This window comes from Ixodes scapularis, unplaced genomic scaffold, assembly GCF_016920785.2.
Source record: "Ixodes scapularis isolate PalLabHiFi unplaced genomic scaffold, ASM1692078v2 PGA_scaffold0__279_contigs__length_252992795, whole genome shotgun sequence".
Lineage (NCBI taxonomy): Eukaryota > Metazoa > Arthropoda > Arachnida > Ixodida > Ixodidae > Ixodes > Ixodes scapularis.
This window is the reverse complement of record NW_024609835.1, coordinates 3,658,133-3,676,298: the sequence shown is the minus strand read 5'-3', so window position 1 is coordinate 3,676,298 and position 18,166 is coordinate 3,658,133. Positions and strand designations below refer to the sequence as shown.

The 18,166-nt window shown below is 47.1% G+C and overlaps 1 protein-coding gene across 1 annotated transcript in view; it reads left to right on the top strand.

The window, feature by feature from the left end:
• The window catches only part of LOC115313776, a 29,232-nt gene extending 17,801 nt beyond the window's left edge, over positions 1–11,431 (top strand). The window contains exons 4-5 of the mRNA XM_040209673.1: positions 3,373–3,456; positions 11,265–11,431. Of these exons, the coding sequence (XP_040065607.1) occupies positions 3,373–3,456; positions 11,265–11,431 (251 nt within the window). The remainder of the gene's footprint in view (positions 1–3,372; positions 3,457–11,264) is intronic.
• Positions 11,432–18,166: the final 6,735 nt, after the last annotated feature.

Here is an 18,166-nt window from a genome sequence, read left to right as displayed (position 1 = left end):
ACTAACGTTTTATTAGCTAAGATATGGCCGAATCGAGAATAATAATGAAGTCGCGGTATCGGCGTCCGTCCAGGCTGCTGTTCCCAAGTCGTCTCGTCTCCGTCTCGTCTCCCTGTGTCATCCTGCGCCGCAATCGTTTGTACCCTCGTGGCGAGGGTTACCTCGCGGTGGCGTGAAGTGATGCAACCGCGAGGCAGCACGGCAGCCGGACGAGAGAGTAGTGTCCGCTGTAGATGGTGAGATTGCTAGGATATTATCCAACGTTATGGAATGGATATTGCGCGGAGCCGATGTAAGCGTGTGGCAAGATCTGTCGACTACGCTGCACCTGAGCCGGGTAACGTAACCCGAAGCTTCCGTAGGCGATCGAGTCGAGCGGAGAAATGTTCTCCCGGGTGCGTGCGTGACCACACGGTCATGCCGGCTTTGCCGCTGTTCACGTTTCGTAGTAGCGATTTCAGTTTTGCGTTATTCAACCACTGCTTTAAGTTCTTCGAAGCTTGCATTTAAAAATGAAAGCCGTTTACAAATCCCTGTAACGCCGAATTGGAGCGCAGCTCTTGAGGAGGAGTAGGGAAGGGTACTGAGGGGGGTGACGCCACCTGCGGGTAGTCACGTGACCCCGGGGGGTCACGTGATCTCGGGGGAGGGGGGTCACGTGACCTTGGGGGGTCACGTGACCCCCCCCCCCCCCCCGGTTACGCCGACCGTGACGCCGACGCCGACGCCGACGCCGACGGCGCTCAGGCTGGAAACGGGCCCCTAAGAGCTGCGCTCTAAAAATACATCTATACATGACATCGCATTTATAAAGGACACGCCGGAAAGGTCTTTCTGTATTGCTGCGTTAGATGGCATCACACAGTATTTCGCTCTTGAGTTTCGATGTGCTTGTGTCTAGCTTAGTGCATAGATCTCCAGGAAATTTAGCAATTTTGTATTAGTAGACGATTGTTTAGAGGTCATCTCAACTCCGTCTTCACTCGCACGTGAAACAAGACAAGGCGGTAGTATCCCCTCAGCAATGCATGTGCAATTTAGAGTGAGGCTATCGTATTAATTCCAAAGTGCCTGTAATAGTAGATACTTTTGGATGACAATCAACCAGTGGCTGCCTGGATTGCTCAGAAGTGAGCTGCGTCTTGCCCTTTCGCAATTTGTAGGGGCTTGCAAGAAGTTGGGGGCGTCCAAGATACCGTGAAATGTTGTGATCATGGTAGGCGTGTTGCTCCGATCAACGATGAAGGCCCATTCTCAGAGGTTCATTTTAGAACAATGAAATCGCCCGATTCAGCCTGACACACAGTTTGAAGGTCCGGTCCTGTAGTTTAATGTGACGAATCACGGAATGCCCCTAATAGCAGATGGTGTTGGGCAACAATCAACCACTGGCTGCTTGGATCGCTTAGAGACCTAAGTAGTGCACGCTTACCCGCCTGTTCCATTTAGATATCATAGTTGGGTTCACCCTATGTATTTCAGGATTCCTAAGAGCCCATTCAAATGTACAATGTATTTAAGATATCCGCTGCGCGAATGCCCAAGAAATTTGAAAACGACATACCGGAATACCCATATGACACACCGATCTGCCGGGGCCCACCGGTACGTGGCTATAGCCCACCGCCACTGAATACTGATAACCTGTATGAAGATACCGATATATCGGAACGAGGATACTATCCGCCTGGCTGTATCCATTAAAACTTTGAATAGAGCTAGTTGATCCATTACTCAATGAAAGGAATAAAAGAAACACAGAATACAGAAAGCGCCTGCCGTTTTTCTTCACTGTCCCCGTTTTTTCGCTCTTTAGCATTTTATTATGGCTGTATGATTTGTCTACAGTTGTACCCTACCGGCGTTCTCTGTAGCACTTTACCGGCATCAGTAAATCCGTGTCATTGACCGGTATCCGACACCAGGTGAACCGTATTTGTTTGCCGGAAATCGGCATAAGTGTGGAGTGGCTGGTACAGGCACGGTAGCCAGGATTTTGTTTCGGGGGGGGGGGGGTGGGGGGGGGGGGGGGCCCGCCCATGAAAAAATGCTGTATGAGGGGGGGGGGGGGGGAGAGGACGTCCCAGCAAAATCGAAGATTTCGGGGGAATCATAGCAGTCGGGGGGGAGGGGGCCGCCCCCCCCCCCCCCCCCCGACTGCTATGATTCTGTATAGACCGGTATAAAGTAGAACTTTTTTTTTCAGTAACACTAGAACGATTACAGCTCAAATACTCGATCAAAGGTAAGCGGTTAATTGGCTGAAAATTCTTGATCAGTGCAAAATTCAACTGAAAATCAAAGAGTCAAATAACATTTCGGCTCCATAATGTCGCCTTAACATTTCATTCAGGAGTATTCAGTGGTTGTTTTCTGTTTCTCGTGTAATTGCAAGACGAAATTACTTTCTATTACAAGTTGCGAACAAAATTGCTTGTTTGAGCGCTTGGTGCTGACGCAGACGTGGTGGTAGTCGCGAGATCTCGTGATGGTGGTAATTAATGAGAGTGCAAATAATCTTTGTGTAATTAAAGTAACCTCTTCGAGCAAACGTACATATGTTTAACGCAGCTAGTGAAAGAAAGTCAAACGCGGTTGGACCTACTTGTCACTGACAATTCCCTTATTCATATCCTCAATTCGCGTCTCTAGTCCTTAGTGACCTACACGTCACCTCTTAATATAAACACAAAACCTTATTATCGGCCCGACTGCTGCGTCTACAACAACGTCTGGCGTTCAAATACTTATAATGTTATCTTGCTAGCAGTAACCACCTATTGTTACAGCTTATTGTAGGTGTTGCCTTTGGGTTTATGCCATCAACTTTTAATCATTCATTCATTGGGGTTTGCAGACAAAGGCCAGCAGAGCGGCAGAAGAAAATGGTATTTGGGTCTGACAAGTCTTCTCTGCCAATTACTGTCTAGCATTGCGATTAAAAAAATATTATCCGCAAGGTCGTCAAAAAGCGTAAACAAAAATGCAACGCTTACAAAAGTCCCTCAAGCAAAAGTTATAAAAATACAAATTTCTATATTTCTTAAGGATAAATTGAAAGTAACTGTGTGTATAAAGAGCGCAGCAAGGTATTCTGCTGCGCTCTTCAGGACGCAGTTGATCTGCACTTAAGAACTTTTAAGGAAAATATCTTATATCTATTTTACGCAGAATATTTTGATTTGTTAGTTGCATTTTCATAATACCTTGAGTGTCAGCGTGTGCTTTATGGTACAAGATTTTTTTCTCGTTTATTTTCCTGTTTATTCTAGATTAAGTCAATCTTTTTTTTTATTTTCCTCATATAGACCATTTCATTTTAGATTTCTTACGAAAAATTAAATTATACATCCTGCTTATTTCCTCTTCTAGATTTCCCGCAAATTGGCCATACCTTCCCTATTGTGTTCGCCGATTCTAAGTGTATGATATATTATATTCTGAAAGATTCAGTCTGTGAGTATCTCAACCCTACTGATCTGTAGCCAAACACACATGCTGTCCCCGTAATGTGAATACTGCGTTGTTACGTTAACTATTGTGAAAATAAATATTTTAATTGCAACTCACACTGGACAAAATGTTCAATAAAGATTAATTTTTAAATAGGGAAAGGTTCCCAAGGGAAGCAGGTGTACGTCGTCTATATGTCGTGCCAGACTACGATAAAAGAACTGAAACTAATTGATGATTGAGGCTGGAAATTACACATGAACATTCCATTTAACCGTCTTTGGATAGACCTTAGGGCTCATAACACAAATAATAAATTTGAGAAACTTTGTGAAGGCAACCTTTCACAGCTTGGCGACGGGGTACCCTTTGTATTTTGCACCAAGGTTGCACCGGTGTATTATTCATGAGCATTTCTTTTGTTTTTAATTAATCAATATATTTTATTCAGTCCCAAATATTTTATACATGCAAATACAAATCACTGGACGAGTCTGTAGGGTTTGTACATAGAGTCACGACAGAGGTTCATCAGATATTGGGAGTTTCAAAATACTTTCATATATCCTACCTTGCAATTTTTTCAAGCTAAAAGAAAAGAGATAACACTGAACATGTCATTCCCCTCCTTTTCATTTAGGCGGTTTGTATATGTTTTGTTATATGTATATTGTAAAACCGGGTAAAGATTTTAGATGTGAGCATTAAAATAGATATTTACACTAGGCAGATAATTTCTCACCATACCCTGGTTTGAATCCTCAGTTCTAATTATACACTTGTTTATTATATCAAACGGTTTCCATTTCAAGTGTTTATACGAAAACCACAGACAATTAATTTTATTGTTTAACTTTCCGCCACTTTTATTTGCTTATCATCCTTTTTAAATAGTCAAAGATTAGTGTGATTTTTGTGTACTTAATATAGAGGTTCTTATTAGTACTAATAGATGTTCATTCCAGAATCTAGGAACTTAGTATGATATGATAGCTTTGCCTTACCTGGATAATAAAAACGGTTCGTGGAACACGCTTTGTCGTCTTAACTATGACATGTTTACATAGCGTGGCACTGATAAAGCCAACAAGCGATCGCCCATTTTATGTATTTTATGTTTTTCTCTGAGTATAAACAGGTTCACATAAATCTATAAGTATGGTGGGAATTGCTCATCTGGAGCACTAACCAAACCGGCAAACCTTTGGTGCATGTCGATACCCTTTCGAAGTAAAATTCAAAAGAAGCGCCTACATACCGTACGCGTTAACAGTACCACGCAGTGCATATATTTATTGTGTATTTGTCGTTAAAATGTTGCTTTTAAAATAACATTGAGTTCGAGCAGGTCCCGAAATGGTGGAGCATATAATTGTTGAAAATGTAAACTAACTAAACACAACAACTTTCACCAGAGTAGATATTGTATCCACATAATTTAGTATAGTTCATTTTATTGTGTAATTATTTCCCGCATTGATAGTACACTTTTATTGAGTATTTTATCACAGACCTTTCCAGCGCACAACGTAAGTCTTAAGACTGATTGAGGCAGACAGTGTTTTTTTATCAGCTGTTAGTGCTCTTAGGAGTTTTTAAACATGATCAGTATCTTGGTTGCATTTGAGGTCTTCGTCGATACACTATAGGCGTATACAGAGTATTTCAGGTAACCCGTGCCAAGACTTAAAAAAACACTGGCACGTGCGACGCATGTGGAACCAACGTAGTATTGTTCCCACACTTACTGATAGAGTCAAGATACCTTTGCGATGTGCCAAATCGGCTAAATGATCCAAATTAAATAGCTAACTTAAAAAAAAGAAAAAAAACTTATATTAATCAGACTCAAACCTTGCCGGGACGCACGAAATGTCTTGGACGCACTACGCTTGCTTTATCATTTTTATGCCTGGTTAGGGTAGCTTTTGGGGGTTTCGGGTTGTAGCGGCCCGCGTCGACGCGTTGCTGGTCTTGAATCAGGAGTCGGGCGAGCTGGCGGACTTCTTCGGCCCGTTGAGCAACCACCTGGGTGTCGTCGCTCTCATTGTCAGCTGGCTCATGGGGCAGCATCGCGTCCAGCATGGTCGTTGCATTCCGTCCATGTACCAGCTGGAAAGTTGTGAGCCCAGTGGTCTCTAGAGCCACATTGTATTGTAGGCCGTATTCCAGGCGAGCGTGACGTAGGGCAACACCTCGTCCCACGGCTTGTGCTCTGCGTCGACGTACGGTGCGCCCCATACTTAACGCCGCCACGAGATCGTCCGGTTTCTTCACTTTTTGAGCTATTCCTGAACCTAGCGGTCGAAATAGTTGGTGAAGATTTGTGTCGCCGATGAAAACCCATCCAGGGGAAGGTATTGCAGTAGCTGCAGCGATCCTTTTATCTTTGGGCAGCATGCAATAGATCAATATTTGTGAAACCGAGTGGTGGCGTTAAGTTTGAGGGGCACTGTACATAGAGATCATGTCGGCGATTGTCTTGTTGAGTCGCTCCGTCAGCCCGTTGGTTTGCGGGTGGTACGCAGTGGTACGACGATAGCTGGTGTGACTGAGCCGGAGGATTTCTTGGGTCAGCTGTGCCATGAACGATAATCTGCGATCTGTAATCAGAACTTCGGGAGCGTCGTGCCGGAGTACGGTGGACTCGATGAACAACTTGGCGACTTCAACAGCTGTCCCCGAAGAAAGGGCTCTCGTTTTTGCGTACCTCGTGAGATGATCGGTGGCAACGATTATCCAACGGTTCCCCATGGTCGACGGCGGAAAAGGACCAAGTAGATCAATTCCGAACTGCTCGAATGGTGCAGTTGACGGGGCGATTGGCTGCAGGAGACCTGCCGGCTTTGTCGGTGGTTTCTTGCGTCGCTGGCACTCGTGGCATAATCGGGTGTAGAGGTGGACAGTTTTGGGGAGCTTGGGCCAGTAATACTTTTCACGAATACGGGCCAGCGTCCGGCTGTAACCAAGGTGTCCGGACGTCGGGTTGTCATGATATGCTTGGAAGATCTCCTGCCGAATGTCGGTCAGAATTACCAGCAACCACGGCGAGTTGTTGTCCCCGAAGTTCTCTTTGTAAAGTACCCCTCGTCGAATGACAAAGGTCGGCAGCGCTCGTGAGAAAATACGTGCTACAGTACCCCTGCACCCTTCCAGGTGCTCGATTAAGGCGCGCAGCTCCGGATCGTCTCGTTGACGTCGTGCCATGTCGTCGGTGTTCACTGCTCCCAGGAAGCACTCGTCGTCATCGTCGTAACTGCTGCCGGAAGGTGTTTCGACAGGGGCCGTGGACAGGCAGTCAGCGTCGCTGTGCTTGTGACCTGACTTGTAAACCGCAGTCATGTTGAACTCTTGTAGTTGGAGGCTCCATCGAGCGAGGCGTCCTGACGGGTCCTTGAGTCTCGCAAGCCAGCAGAGCGAGTGGTGGTCCGGGACTACGCGAAACGGGCTCCCGTACAGGAACGGGCAGAACTTCGTGATTGCCCATACGACCGCAAGACATTCTTTTTCAGTCCCGTTGAGTAATTTCTCTCCAATTTGGACAGCGTCCGACTTGCGTAGGCGATGACTCGCTCGGTGCCCTCTTGCACTTGAACTAGTACCGCTCCAAGTCGTGCATTACTCGCGTCCGTGTGAATCTCGGTTTCAGCATCCTGATCAAAGTGTCCAAGGACAGGAGGAGTCTGGAGTCTTCGCTTCAGCTCGTCGAATGCCTGCTGTTGCTCCTGGGTCCATTCGAACTTCTCGGCGTCCTTCATGAGTTTTGAGAGCGGCGTGGAAGTCCTTGCGAAATCCAGAACGAAGCGTCGATAGTAGGCACAAAGTCCAAGGAATCTTCGCACGGCCTCCTTGTCTGTCAGCGCTGGAAATGCCGCGACGGCGCGAGTCTTCTCGGGCTTCAGGGTGAGTCCGGCGGTTCGGATGGCTTGGAGAACAGCTCGGAGTCGTTGCGAGTGCTCGTCAAAGTCGCTGGAAAACACTACGACGTCGTCTAGGTAGACGAGACAGCTCTGCCACTTAAGACCTGCCAGTACTGTGTCCATGACTCGCTGAAAAGTTGCTGGCGTCGTGCATAGTCCGAAGGGCATCATCTTGAACTCGTACAGTCCATCCGGCGTGACGAAGGTTGTCTTCTCTCGGTCCCGTTCGTCGACTTCGATCTGCCAGTAGCCACTCTTCAGTTCCATGGATGAGAAATATCGAGAGTGGCGCAGCCGGTCTAGAGTGTCGTCGATGCGGGGGAGTGGGTAGACGTCTTTCTTCGTCACCGCGTTCAGCTGCGGGTAACCCACGCAGAACCTAAGCGTTCCGTCCTTCTTCTTAACCAGCACGACTGGAGACGACCACGGACTGCTTGAAGGTTGGATTATGTCGTCGTTCAGCATCTCTTGAACTTGCTCCTGATTCACCTCCCTTTCTTTAGCGGAGACTCTGTACGGCGATCGATGCACAGGGTGCGCGTCGTGCTCGGTAACGATGCGGTGCCTCGCTACGGCGGTTTGGCGCACCTTCGACGACGTCGCAAAGCAGTCGCGGTATTCGGCGAGCAGGTTAATCAGCTCCACACGTTTCGGGCCCGGAAATTTAGGGTCAATGTCGAGCTGAGCTGGCGACGTACTGTCTTGCTGAGGTGGCGAGAATTCGTCAGTAATCGCGGCGATTTCGGTGGAGTTTCGGAGTTCATCGACGTGGCTCACGGCTGCACCTTTCGTGATGTGTTGCGTTTCATTTCGAAACTTCGCCACGACGACCATAGTCCGCCCATCCTGAAGTTCAGCTACTCCTCTTGCGATGGCTATTCCTTTTCTCCAGAGCAATTCGAGGCTTCCCCTGAGAATAACTTCGCCGCCGGAAGCTTCATCGGTCCCGACGAGTACGTAGACACCCGACCGCGGTGGTAAGTTTACGTGGTTTGCGAGGACTCGGACCGCGGATGACGTCGCCTTGTGTTCCTCCGGTGGTGGAGCAGGTTTTCGTAGCGTCAGCGGGTTTGTTCTCAGGTCGATGACGGCGCCATACTCACAGAGGAAGTCTATTCCGAGGATAACGTCCCTCGAACAGTCTTGCAGAACGAGGAACTTGACAGCGCACGTCTCACCGTGGATTTCAACTCGAGCAGTGCACCTTCCGACAGGCGTAATGAGATGTCCCCCAACGGTTCGTATCTGCGGCCCCTCCCACGGCGTCGTCACTTTTCGAAGGCGGTGAGGGAGCCTCCCACTGAAGACTGAATTGTTGGACACTAATGCAGGGGCGTCGGTGCGATCCGGGCCTTGGGAGAGTGGGAGTGCTACGGCGCTGTTGGGGGCTCTTTGCTTCGGTCGTTTCCGGTAACGTCACATCCGGGCGTTGCCGCACTTAGTTTTCCCGGCGACGAAGGGGAGACAGGCTTCCTTGGCGGGGTCGTGGTGCTGGAACGCTGAACGTCGTGGCGATGGGGAGCGGGCTTCACGGCGGAGAGGCGCAACTGGTGAGGGTGAGCGTTGGAGGTACTCCTCGATATCGCGAGGGCGTTCGCCGTACCTCGGGCGTGGGTCGTTCGGGTGGAAACCACGCAGCCCAAGACGACGGTAGGGGCAGCCGCGGTAGATGTGGTCGGCTTCCGCGCAATGGTAGCAGGCGGGCGTCGGTCGGCCGTATGCCACGCGTCGGTCTTCCTCGGCGAGGGTCGCTCCGGGCGGCCGTCCTGGACTTGTTCTTGGCGTCGAGGGTTTTGCGGCGTTGGATTGTCCCGTCGAGATGATGCCTGGTATTGATGGGCAACAGGCGGCGGTCGGCGGACTACGGCGGCGTAGCTCAGTGTCGGCTCCTCTTGCGCTACCATGGTGCCGGGAACCTTCGGCCGAAGTGTCCGGTGAATTTCTTCACGAACAGCCTCAGCGATGGAGATGGATGCCGGAGGACTGGCGGCAGGTAGCAACCTCTGGAGCTCCTCCCGGACGACATCGTGGATAACCTCACGGATGTCCCGGGTACGGGCGCCGATCTCGTCGTTAAGCAGCGTGGAGGCAACGACGCCGGGATGTCGTTGGTAGTAGGAGGCGCGTGCTTGGAGGGCGCGCTCCATGTTCGTTGCCTCCGTGACAAACGCTTCGACAGTGGTCGGAGGGTTGCGGGCGAGGCCCCCAAAGATGTCGTCCCTCACTCCGCGCATGAGGACACGCAGCTTCTTCTCGTTGGCGGCTTGTGGGTCGGCACGCGCGCTCAGACGCTGGACGTCTTGAACAAAGCTGGTGACGCTTTCCTTGGGGCCTTGCGTCCCCGTTCGAAAGAGGTATTCGGCTGTCTCCCTTCGGTGCTGACTGGCGAACGTCCCTCGCATCTCTCCTTTCAGCGGGTCTCATGATTTAATCGAAGTTTCACGATTCTCGAACCAGTGTCGCGCCGTGCCCTCGAGGGAAAAATATACGTTTTGCAGACGCTGTTCCGGAGTCCATTGATTGTGCAGCACCACCCGTTCGTATTGCTGCAGCCAATCTTCGACGTCTTCTTAGATCTCCCCGTGGAAAAACGTCGGCATACGAGGGGCGACGGGCAGGTAAATGACGGGGGGTGTGGAGGCAACAATTCTTTTAAAATTGTAACGAAATACATCGGCCCTATAATATTGCAATACAAGGAATACACCCGATAATGTACTTTCATACAGAAATACAAAGCACCGTTGAAAAGTTGTATCGCGATACAGAAATATAAATACATAATGTGTTTCTGAAACACTGTCGCGATACATTTGTATTGCGATACTGCACAGCCTAGGTCCGCAGATAATGCTTTCATCATGTCGCAGCGAACAGCCTGTCCCATTTATTAGCATTGTTTCTACGGCTTTAGACTTATCGCGCCCGCTACGCTATCAATTGGTTACTGTGCGAAGTCAGGACGTCACACGCCCTCTGAGTTGTCAGAGCGTTATGAATTATGATCGGTCCCACACGCTCCACGCTCAACGCGCGAGTGCCCTCGACGTCGGAAATTGGCTTGGGGAGCTACGCTTCCTCATTCATAAGTCACTCGCAGGCGCCTACGATGATGTGCAAACGCAGGCTCTCGTCAGTCGTACTAACCTGTTCCTGCTGCTTGGACTCCCTTTCATATCCTCCTTGAGACGTCGAGCAAAGGCATCTGGATACGGATCACACGGTCCGGGGTTCAATTTCCACTGAGCCGCGTAGTAAATCTTGCTTGTTACGATTAATTACGTCTAATTATGATTACGTACAGCAAACTATGACTGCATATGACTTCTGTTTGAATGCCTATGCATTGCCTGCTATGGGTTGGGTATTCTTTTATGTGTGCTTGGTCTTCGTGTAACCTTTTTTGTCACACTACAGCGTGACACTTATTGCATGAAATCCAGCCTAATGACACATTCTGTGTTAAAATACCTGAACGTCCTCCATAGGACCGTGAACAATACTACGCTGGTTCGACGCGCGTTGTGCGCGCAAGCGTGTTATTTAAACTCGGCACACGTTAGCTGGAACAGAACGCGTAGCAGAAGGAACAAACTCGATGCTCTCGTAAAAACAGTTAATACATGATTGTGAATGTATTTCAATATCCATTTTCATAAGGTTTATTTTTGTTGTTTTCTTTGTGCACTTTTCAATCAAAAATGAGTAAATTATTTGTATTATTTCAACGAGGCAACCAGATCTTTAATATTGTATTCAATTTTAAGTGATACCATGTTGCAGTTTTTATTTGCCTATAAACTAACAGTGTCGCGGGCAACTTAACAATGTGTACTATTTTGGGTACGTACAGATACCGCTTAACGGTCTTTACATTTTCTTTTTTTGCAGTTGGCAATTTAGGATGCGCTCTCTGGGTGAAAGCAAGAAGCAAAGACAGCCCGCTCCTCCACTGTCAACTCATTTACCTGTTCTTCTGTGATACAAGCTTTAAAGAGGTTTACAACAAAGAAGCATGTGATGACCTTGTAACAGAATCAGAAAAGCCTTCAACATAGATGCGTTTTTCGGGTGTGTGGGTATTCAAGAAACGAAAGCGTCATTACGGCCCAACATGAGGCGCAATTTTGTAGATATATCACTTAAAATTTAGAAATCTAGTTCTTCAAAACTCTCGCGTTGCTCTCAGCATGGTTATAAAAACTATATAGAAAATAAAATAAAATAAAGTTCACAGGTGTCATTTTGCGTGTAACGCAAATGTTTTGCGTAAAAAAAAAAACCTTCGCAATTTTTTGGCCATTCATTTTCTGTTTTTTTTTTATGTTCTTGGAATTCCTGTAAATGTTGTTTCCTGTTATTTCTTTAACAATAGATACTTTAAGAGGAAAAGAAAAGGGGGGGGGGGGGGGGACAGAGCAGTCGTGTACACATTACTCGAAAAAGTAATCAGTTACAATTACAATTACTTTTGATTTAAAAAAAAAGTATTCAATTAGATTTTTTGATTACGTGAGAAGCAAAATATTTCGCCGTTACTTGATAAAGTAAACGTTATCTCTCCGAATACTTCCATTTTCAAAACGACAGAGATTTTTGTCGGTTTGAAAATCGGTCTATATAACTATCCTTTATTGGATTTGAATTAATATATTATGAACCACATTCCGTATTATGTACTGCATTCAAGAACTAATTATGACAATCAAATGATTAGACCTACACTACCGCGCTTTCTAAATTGGTGCATTGAATCGAACATGAACATTTTGGGTGGGAACCGGAAAAAGATGCCTTCAATTCTCTTTGCGGACGTTTTTTTAACTGTGTCTGCATGATAAGAACATAAGGTGATTGTAAGATTTCGCTTTTTTTTTTCTTTTTTGGCTATCTTTGATACTAATATTTTGTTTCTTAGTAATTATGTTAGTAATGCTAGAGATATTGTGCCTGTTTGTTGTATGCCCTCTGCTCTGGTATGGCGGCAGAGGCTTCTCAAGCAACACTCCGATACTTTTTTGTCTGCCTCCCTTAGTTTAAGCGAAAATAAAATAAAAATTTGAATTTGAATTTGATTTTGAACTAAGAATGGCAGGGTGCTTGTTTGGAACGTGCGGCCTTCAGCAGGCTTACGTTGTCTAATTGCGTGGTCAGGCGTCGCGTGAACTCTTCAAAAGACACTGCAATAAAAAAAATGTTTTCTTAAAGCTGATTTGGGACCCGCACATTGTAAAATTATTTTAGGTCCCTATTGAAAATTCCATCAAGGTACGTAATTTGGGACACTGACTGCCAGTCAGCAGCCTTGGTGGAACGTGATGGACCATCAGACGTCATCTGATGGTGCATCAGATGACGTCTGACTGCCACTGCCAAGGGAATTTCATCAACAAGGGCAGCATTTATATAAGAGTAAAGCTATAAGCACTCATAAATATCGCCAAATGCCTCGACAAAACAAAATGTTCGAGAAAAAAAAAAAAAAAAAAGCGGGATTACCGCGGATCGAACCCGCGACTACTTGCGTACAAATCGGACACCGTAACCGCTATGCTACGCCGTTTCTTAGAGAACTCGATTTCACCATCCGTTTTAAACGAGATGCTTCAGTTGCAAATGCAGTTAAGACTTCACCATGTTATGCAAAGCACTCGTACATCACTCGCCGTACTTCAGTTCTACTCACCTGCCATGTAGAGTACTTTCGCGCCGTAGAACGATCCCTTTGTTCGCGCGTCTCCGGCCCAGTAGACCTGGTACACCTTGTCGTCTTCAACTACACCGCTAAAGTCCCTTACATCGTCGGAACTCACAACAGGCTGGGTCTTGTCGAGTAGAAATTCTACTAAAACATAAAACACTGTAGAGCCCGGGCAGGATCGACAGGTTGGAGTAAGCGGGCAAACAAAACGAGTCGAGAGCGATCGTTCATGAAAGCTCGGCGAAGTGGGCGAACCGAAGACAGCGAAGTGGCGTTTTCGGCGTTTCGGCGGGCTTCTGATCAAGGTTGTCGGTCGGCTGCGTGTCATATCTCTAACATCAGCGGTTTTATGGGCTAACGTCCCGAAATCGTTTTCTTGTGCATAGACTATTTTTTGTATTCATAGATTTGACGAAATAGTGGTATCCGAACGAACTTTACGTCATTTGACCGTACGTACGTCTGTCTGCACGTCAAAGCTTTTTGACGTACAGTCAGAGCCAATCGATGTACAATCAGAATCGCCACCAAGACATCTTGATGGCATTTCGCGGCGGCCGACTGCCACCAGGAAACCATCAGAGAGCCGACAAGTGGAGTCTGACTGGAGTTTGACTGTCGGTCAGAGTAACTTGTTGGCCAATCAGACATGTTTGACGTACAGTTAGGCACAGTCAGCGGTCCACTAGAAAACATTGACTGCCAAGCAGGGTTACATTGATGGATTTTTCCTTCGGGGTAGAGGTCATGGTCCTCTCTAAGCCCTGCCCACAAATCAGTGGACCCGCCCATAACTACTGGACTGGCTTGGCTGCTCGACCGAACATGCTCATAAGCCTAGTGTAGCCCCTTTCGTGACATTCGGTGCGTCTAGTCAGGCGCCTGACACTGTCTGCTAGACTTGCGAGCAGAGGCGCGGCAGCCTTCGGCATCGTCTGCCATTCCACCACCGTCTATCGTCGTCTGCAATGCCCGAGAGACGCGGACACGAAAGCTGAGTGCCGGTGTCCTTATTCGCCTCCATCCGTCTGCTATTCATCCTCCGTGTAAAAACGTCTGCAACGCTCAGAAGACGCGACCATGAAAGCGGCGTTCTAGCTTTCCATCATGCACGGGCCACGGACCAATACAAGCGTCTGTCAGCGCCTGTCGATGTGCCGTAATAAGCGACTGAGAGTAGTAAACAAATCAACAAAATAAATATGCTGTCCATCCAGCTTTACTGTTATTTTCTTTTTTTTTTTTTTTCACATGGCGTCCGCGAGCAAGGTGAGTGAGCGGTATGCATACGCAGAATTAAAACACGACGTAAAAATATTCGCTTTGTTAGGCCAGGTCCACTGCAAAACTTGAGAGCTACTTGACTTTCGAGGCAAAATGACGGGAACATACTTAGACAAACTTGATACAAGCCTAACACTGAATTGCCTCCAGCCAAATAGCTCGCAAATTCTTGCCTGTGTAGGTACCTTCTCGGTATTGAAACCAAGGTCGCAACCACGACGGTTGCACATTTCACAGAGGAGCGGGGCCGCGTTTAAGGAAATGTACATCTATATTCAGCATCAACACATGCAAAAGAAAAAATCAAGCCAAAGCGATCAAAGTAGTTAATGCGGGACGCTAAGCTTAGGCCAGTTCTACTACGAAAAGGAGCATCTTCAAAGCACTTCCGAAGGCGCGTACTTGCGACAGTTGTTTGCTGAAAACCTTGTCGGCGGATGAGATCTTACTCTAAAGACGTTTGTGAACTTAAAACGACCATTACTCATAAATATTGACGAGCTCAACGAGCTAGGCTCGGTCAGCACTCCGCTGACGTCGGCAGCCATGTTTGCTAACGATTCACACCAAAGCGGGTGAAGCAATTTCAGAAATCATTTGAAAACAATGATGACTCTATCTTAATTATTTGCTTCTCAAACATAACAAACAATTAATCCATTCAAATTTCATAACGCCACGGAGATCCAAATTTACAACCAACCTTTCACACGCCAATCATCTCTCCAGCCAATGAGAGATGTTAGCACTTTTTAACACAGGACGGGGCTTAGCGGGATGCGCCCGCCACCTTTGGCACCGAAACTAAAACTAGCGTCGTGAATATTGCAAAAAAAAAAAAAAAAAAACTATTTTGCGTGGTAATTTTGTTTATATATACGTATCTCATTTAAGCTTTTTAGAAAATCCTTTTTTCATCGCGGTATCCTTTGAAGGTTTACGAGACGCCACCACGTTAGGCGCCGAGAAACTGAGGGAGAGGAAGAGATGGGAGAGCGCGGGAACATCAGAACGCCGAGCTGTGGTTGAAGTAATTAGTGGGTAGCCCTAAAGCTAGCTCCCTTTTTCTCCACTACACCGGTCAAACGTTTTACAACTCTGGACGCCGGATGCTGGACGCTGTACACCGCATCTTTGGCTCTCGCATTGGAACGCATTTACCGAGTGTAGTGGAGACAAGGGCACCATTTGGCTCCTCTACACTCGATCGTTGAACGCTTTAGAAGGCGGGACGCCGGTGTCTGGCGTTTGGCTGTAGCATTTAAACGCGTTTGATGAGTGCAATGGACACAAAGACAGCTAAGTTTACCATCAAAATGGTGAAGATGACCAGTTAATTCATTGCACCAAAAAAAAAATGCGTCAAGAGCTGGGACAAAGTAAAGAAGACGACAACACAAGACGCACTTGCAACTGAATTGAAACACCCCGCGTCATTTCCCAGATGCCCACTCTTTATCTACAAATAAGCGCTTTTTTATGTCAAGATCAAGGAAGTCCACTGAACCACTTATCTGCACCCTTGGCTTTTATAACATACGCTTCGTGGATTACCCTGGTAGTCTTTTTACTGTGACGGCCCAGAATAGCAATGTCATTGAACACTGGTGTACACACACATCGGCTGCAATGCACAGCCGAATTCCTAGGCGGTGATTGCCTTAAATAGGTATTAAAGGTTTTAAGAAATGAACAGGAAAACTTTGTCCTTCCACTTCATCGGGACAGGAGAAAATCCTGTCCCAATGAAATGGAAGAAAGCTTACTTCCAACAGGTCGATCGGCTCGTCAGTGCATGCAGGCTTTCCGCTGAAATCGATTGCTGAAGCTGCAGATGGCTTTGAAAAAAATTAGACGTGATAAAATAAACGTTAGTTAACGTCGAAAAATCTGACCTGCCGTAATCACTTACATTCACGCGGTCTCTCATAACTTAAAAAAGTAGCGGAACGTTACAACGTTCCGGTGTACTTTTCAGCCCATAATAAGCTCTCTGCGTTATGCCGAAAAATCAATGATCCTGAGGGGGAGAGCGACGAATGTAAGGGAAAACATCAGAACAAGTTTGTGGAGTGTCGAACCCGTGTTGTTTATGACACACCGCTTTCCTGCGGTGGCTCCTCCGTAGGCCAAACAGGCAGTTGTGTGAATAATAGCGCGAGAGAGCACGCTGCCACTTTAAAACAGTTACCGTCTGGGCATTTGGCTATGCATCGCAGTTGATGTGTGTGTACACCAGTGTTCAATGAGATTGCTATCCTGGGGCGTCACAGCAAAACGACTACCAGGGAAATTCATGAAGCGTATGTTATAAAAACAAAGGGTGTAAATAAGTGTGTAAGTAAACCTTTCTTGACCCTAACAGATAAAGGGCGCTTATTTTTAGATAAGGAGTGAGTACGTGGAAAATGACGTGGGGTGTTTCAAAATGTATTTACAACAGTAATTTCCTAAATAAAAACTGAGTTGCGAGTGCGCCATGTGCTGCGGTCTTCTTTACTTCGTCCCAGTTTTTGGCACGTTTCTTTCCGTAGTTAGCTTTAGATCGACCCACCAATTATTCGAGTTCAAGGAGGCTATAATGTGCAAGATTCTCCATACATTGAGCAAGAGTTTTCATACATTGAGCGAAGTGTAACGGAAGTAAGCGTCGCCACGAAATGTCTTCTTATTCTCTCAGATATTGAGACGATTCATTTCCTGTCTTTTTTTCTAAATTCCCCAGATTTTACCACAGTCTAGGATAAATTTCATCATGATTAGAAAACCCAGTTAACGGACGCCACCATGAAAATATAGGGCAAACATCCGCATAGCGACGACATTGCCGTGGCAACGCGGTTGTTTTCCCCATAATTCCATGGATGTTTCCAATAAATCGGTGTGGAAAAGGTGATATTTAAAGCCCAACACTTGCGTGACCATTAGGAAGTCGGCGTGTAGCGGACGCTCTCGACACCGCGCCGGGAGCGTCGCCTAGAGCGACTAGTCATAGCGCGGCTTTGGAAATGGAGCGTGTCAGGCGTCGTACGCACGAACGCTGAGGATAGGATTGTAGATCTCAAGCTTTGAGCGGCGGCCCTGGCGACCGAAATGAAATATTTCTGCGTCGCGTTTCGCTTGCGCCTCATTACACTCCTCTACGTGGCTCACGGTCGCCACGAAAGAAAGTAATGCGGAGCGCAAGCTCGTCTATTTCTTTTGCAGGGGTTGCGGTAACGTCAGAAAGACGCCTGGCTATGATTGTCTCTGAATGAAGGATAGTGCGTAGACCTCAAAGCAAGCTGCCTCGAGGGCTACCCAATATCCTTCAATTAGAGCCAATCATAGCTCGGCGTCTTTCTGACGCCACCGCAACCCCTGCAAAAGAAGCAGACGAACTGGCACTCTGCACAGGAATAAGCAACTGAAAGACGCGCTTGGATGTGAGCGGGTCAGTGCGCAAGGCAGCCTGGGATTGAGTTCTTTTTCTGGCGTCCCTGGCATGATGTTATGTCGGGTCGTGCCGTATTTAAACGTCCTTGTTCGAACCAGAGCTTGGCGTTGTGATGTCCCCGTGTGCTCTGGTCTCCTCCTCTCCATCATTTTCTCGATGCACTGAAGGTAGAATTAAATATAATGGCTATCGCCCTCAATTCGGTCGAACCTGGGCTGCGAGTAACTCAGTTGGTAGAGTGATTGACTCGAGAGTATATGTTTCCATTCATCCATAGGTCGCAGGTTCGCATTCGGTTCGACGTACAGAAACGTTTCCTTTTTTATAAACTCAGAGGCGACAGCGGCGGATGGAAGCGATCATGTGATTCAC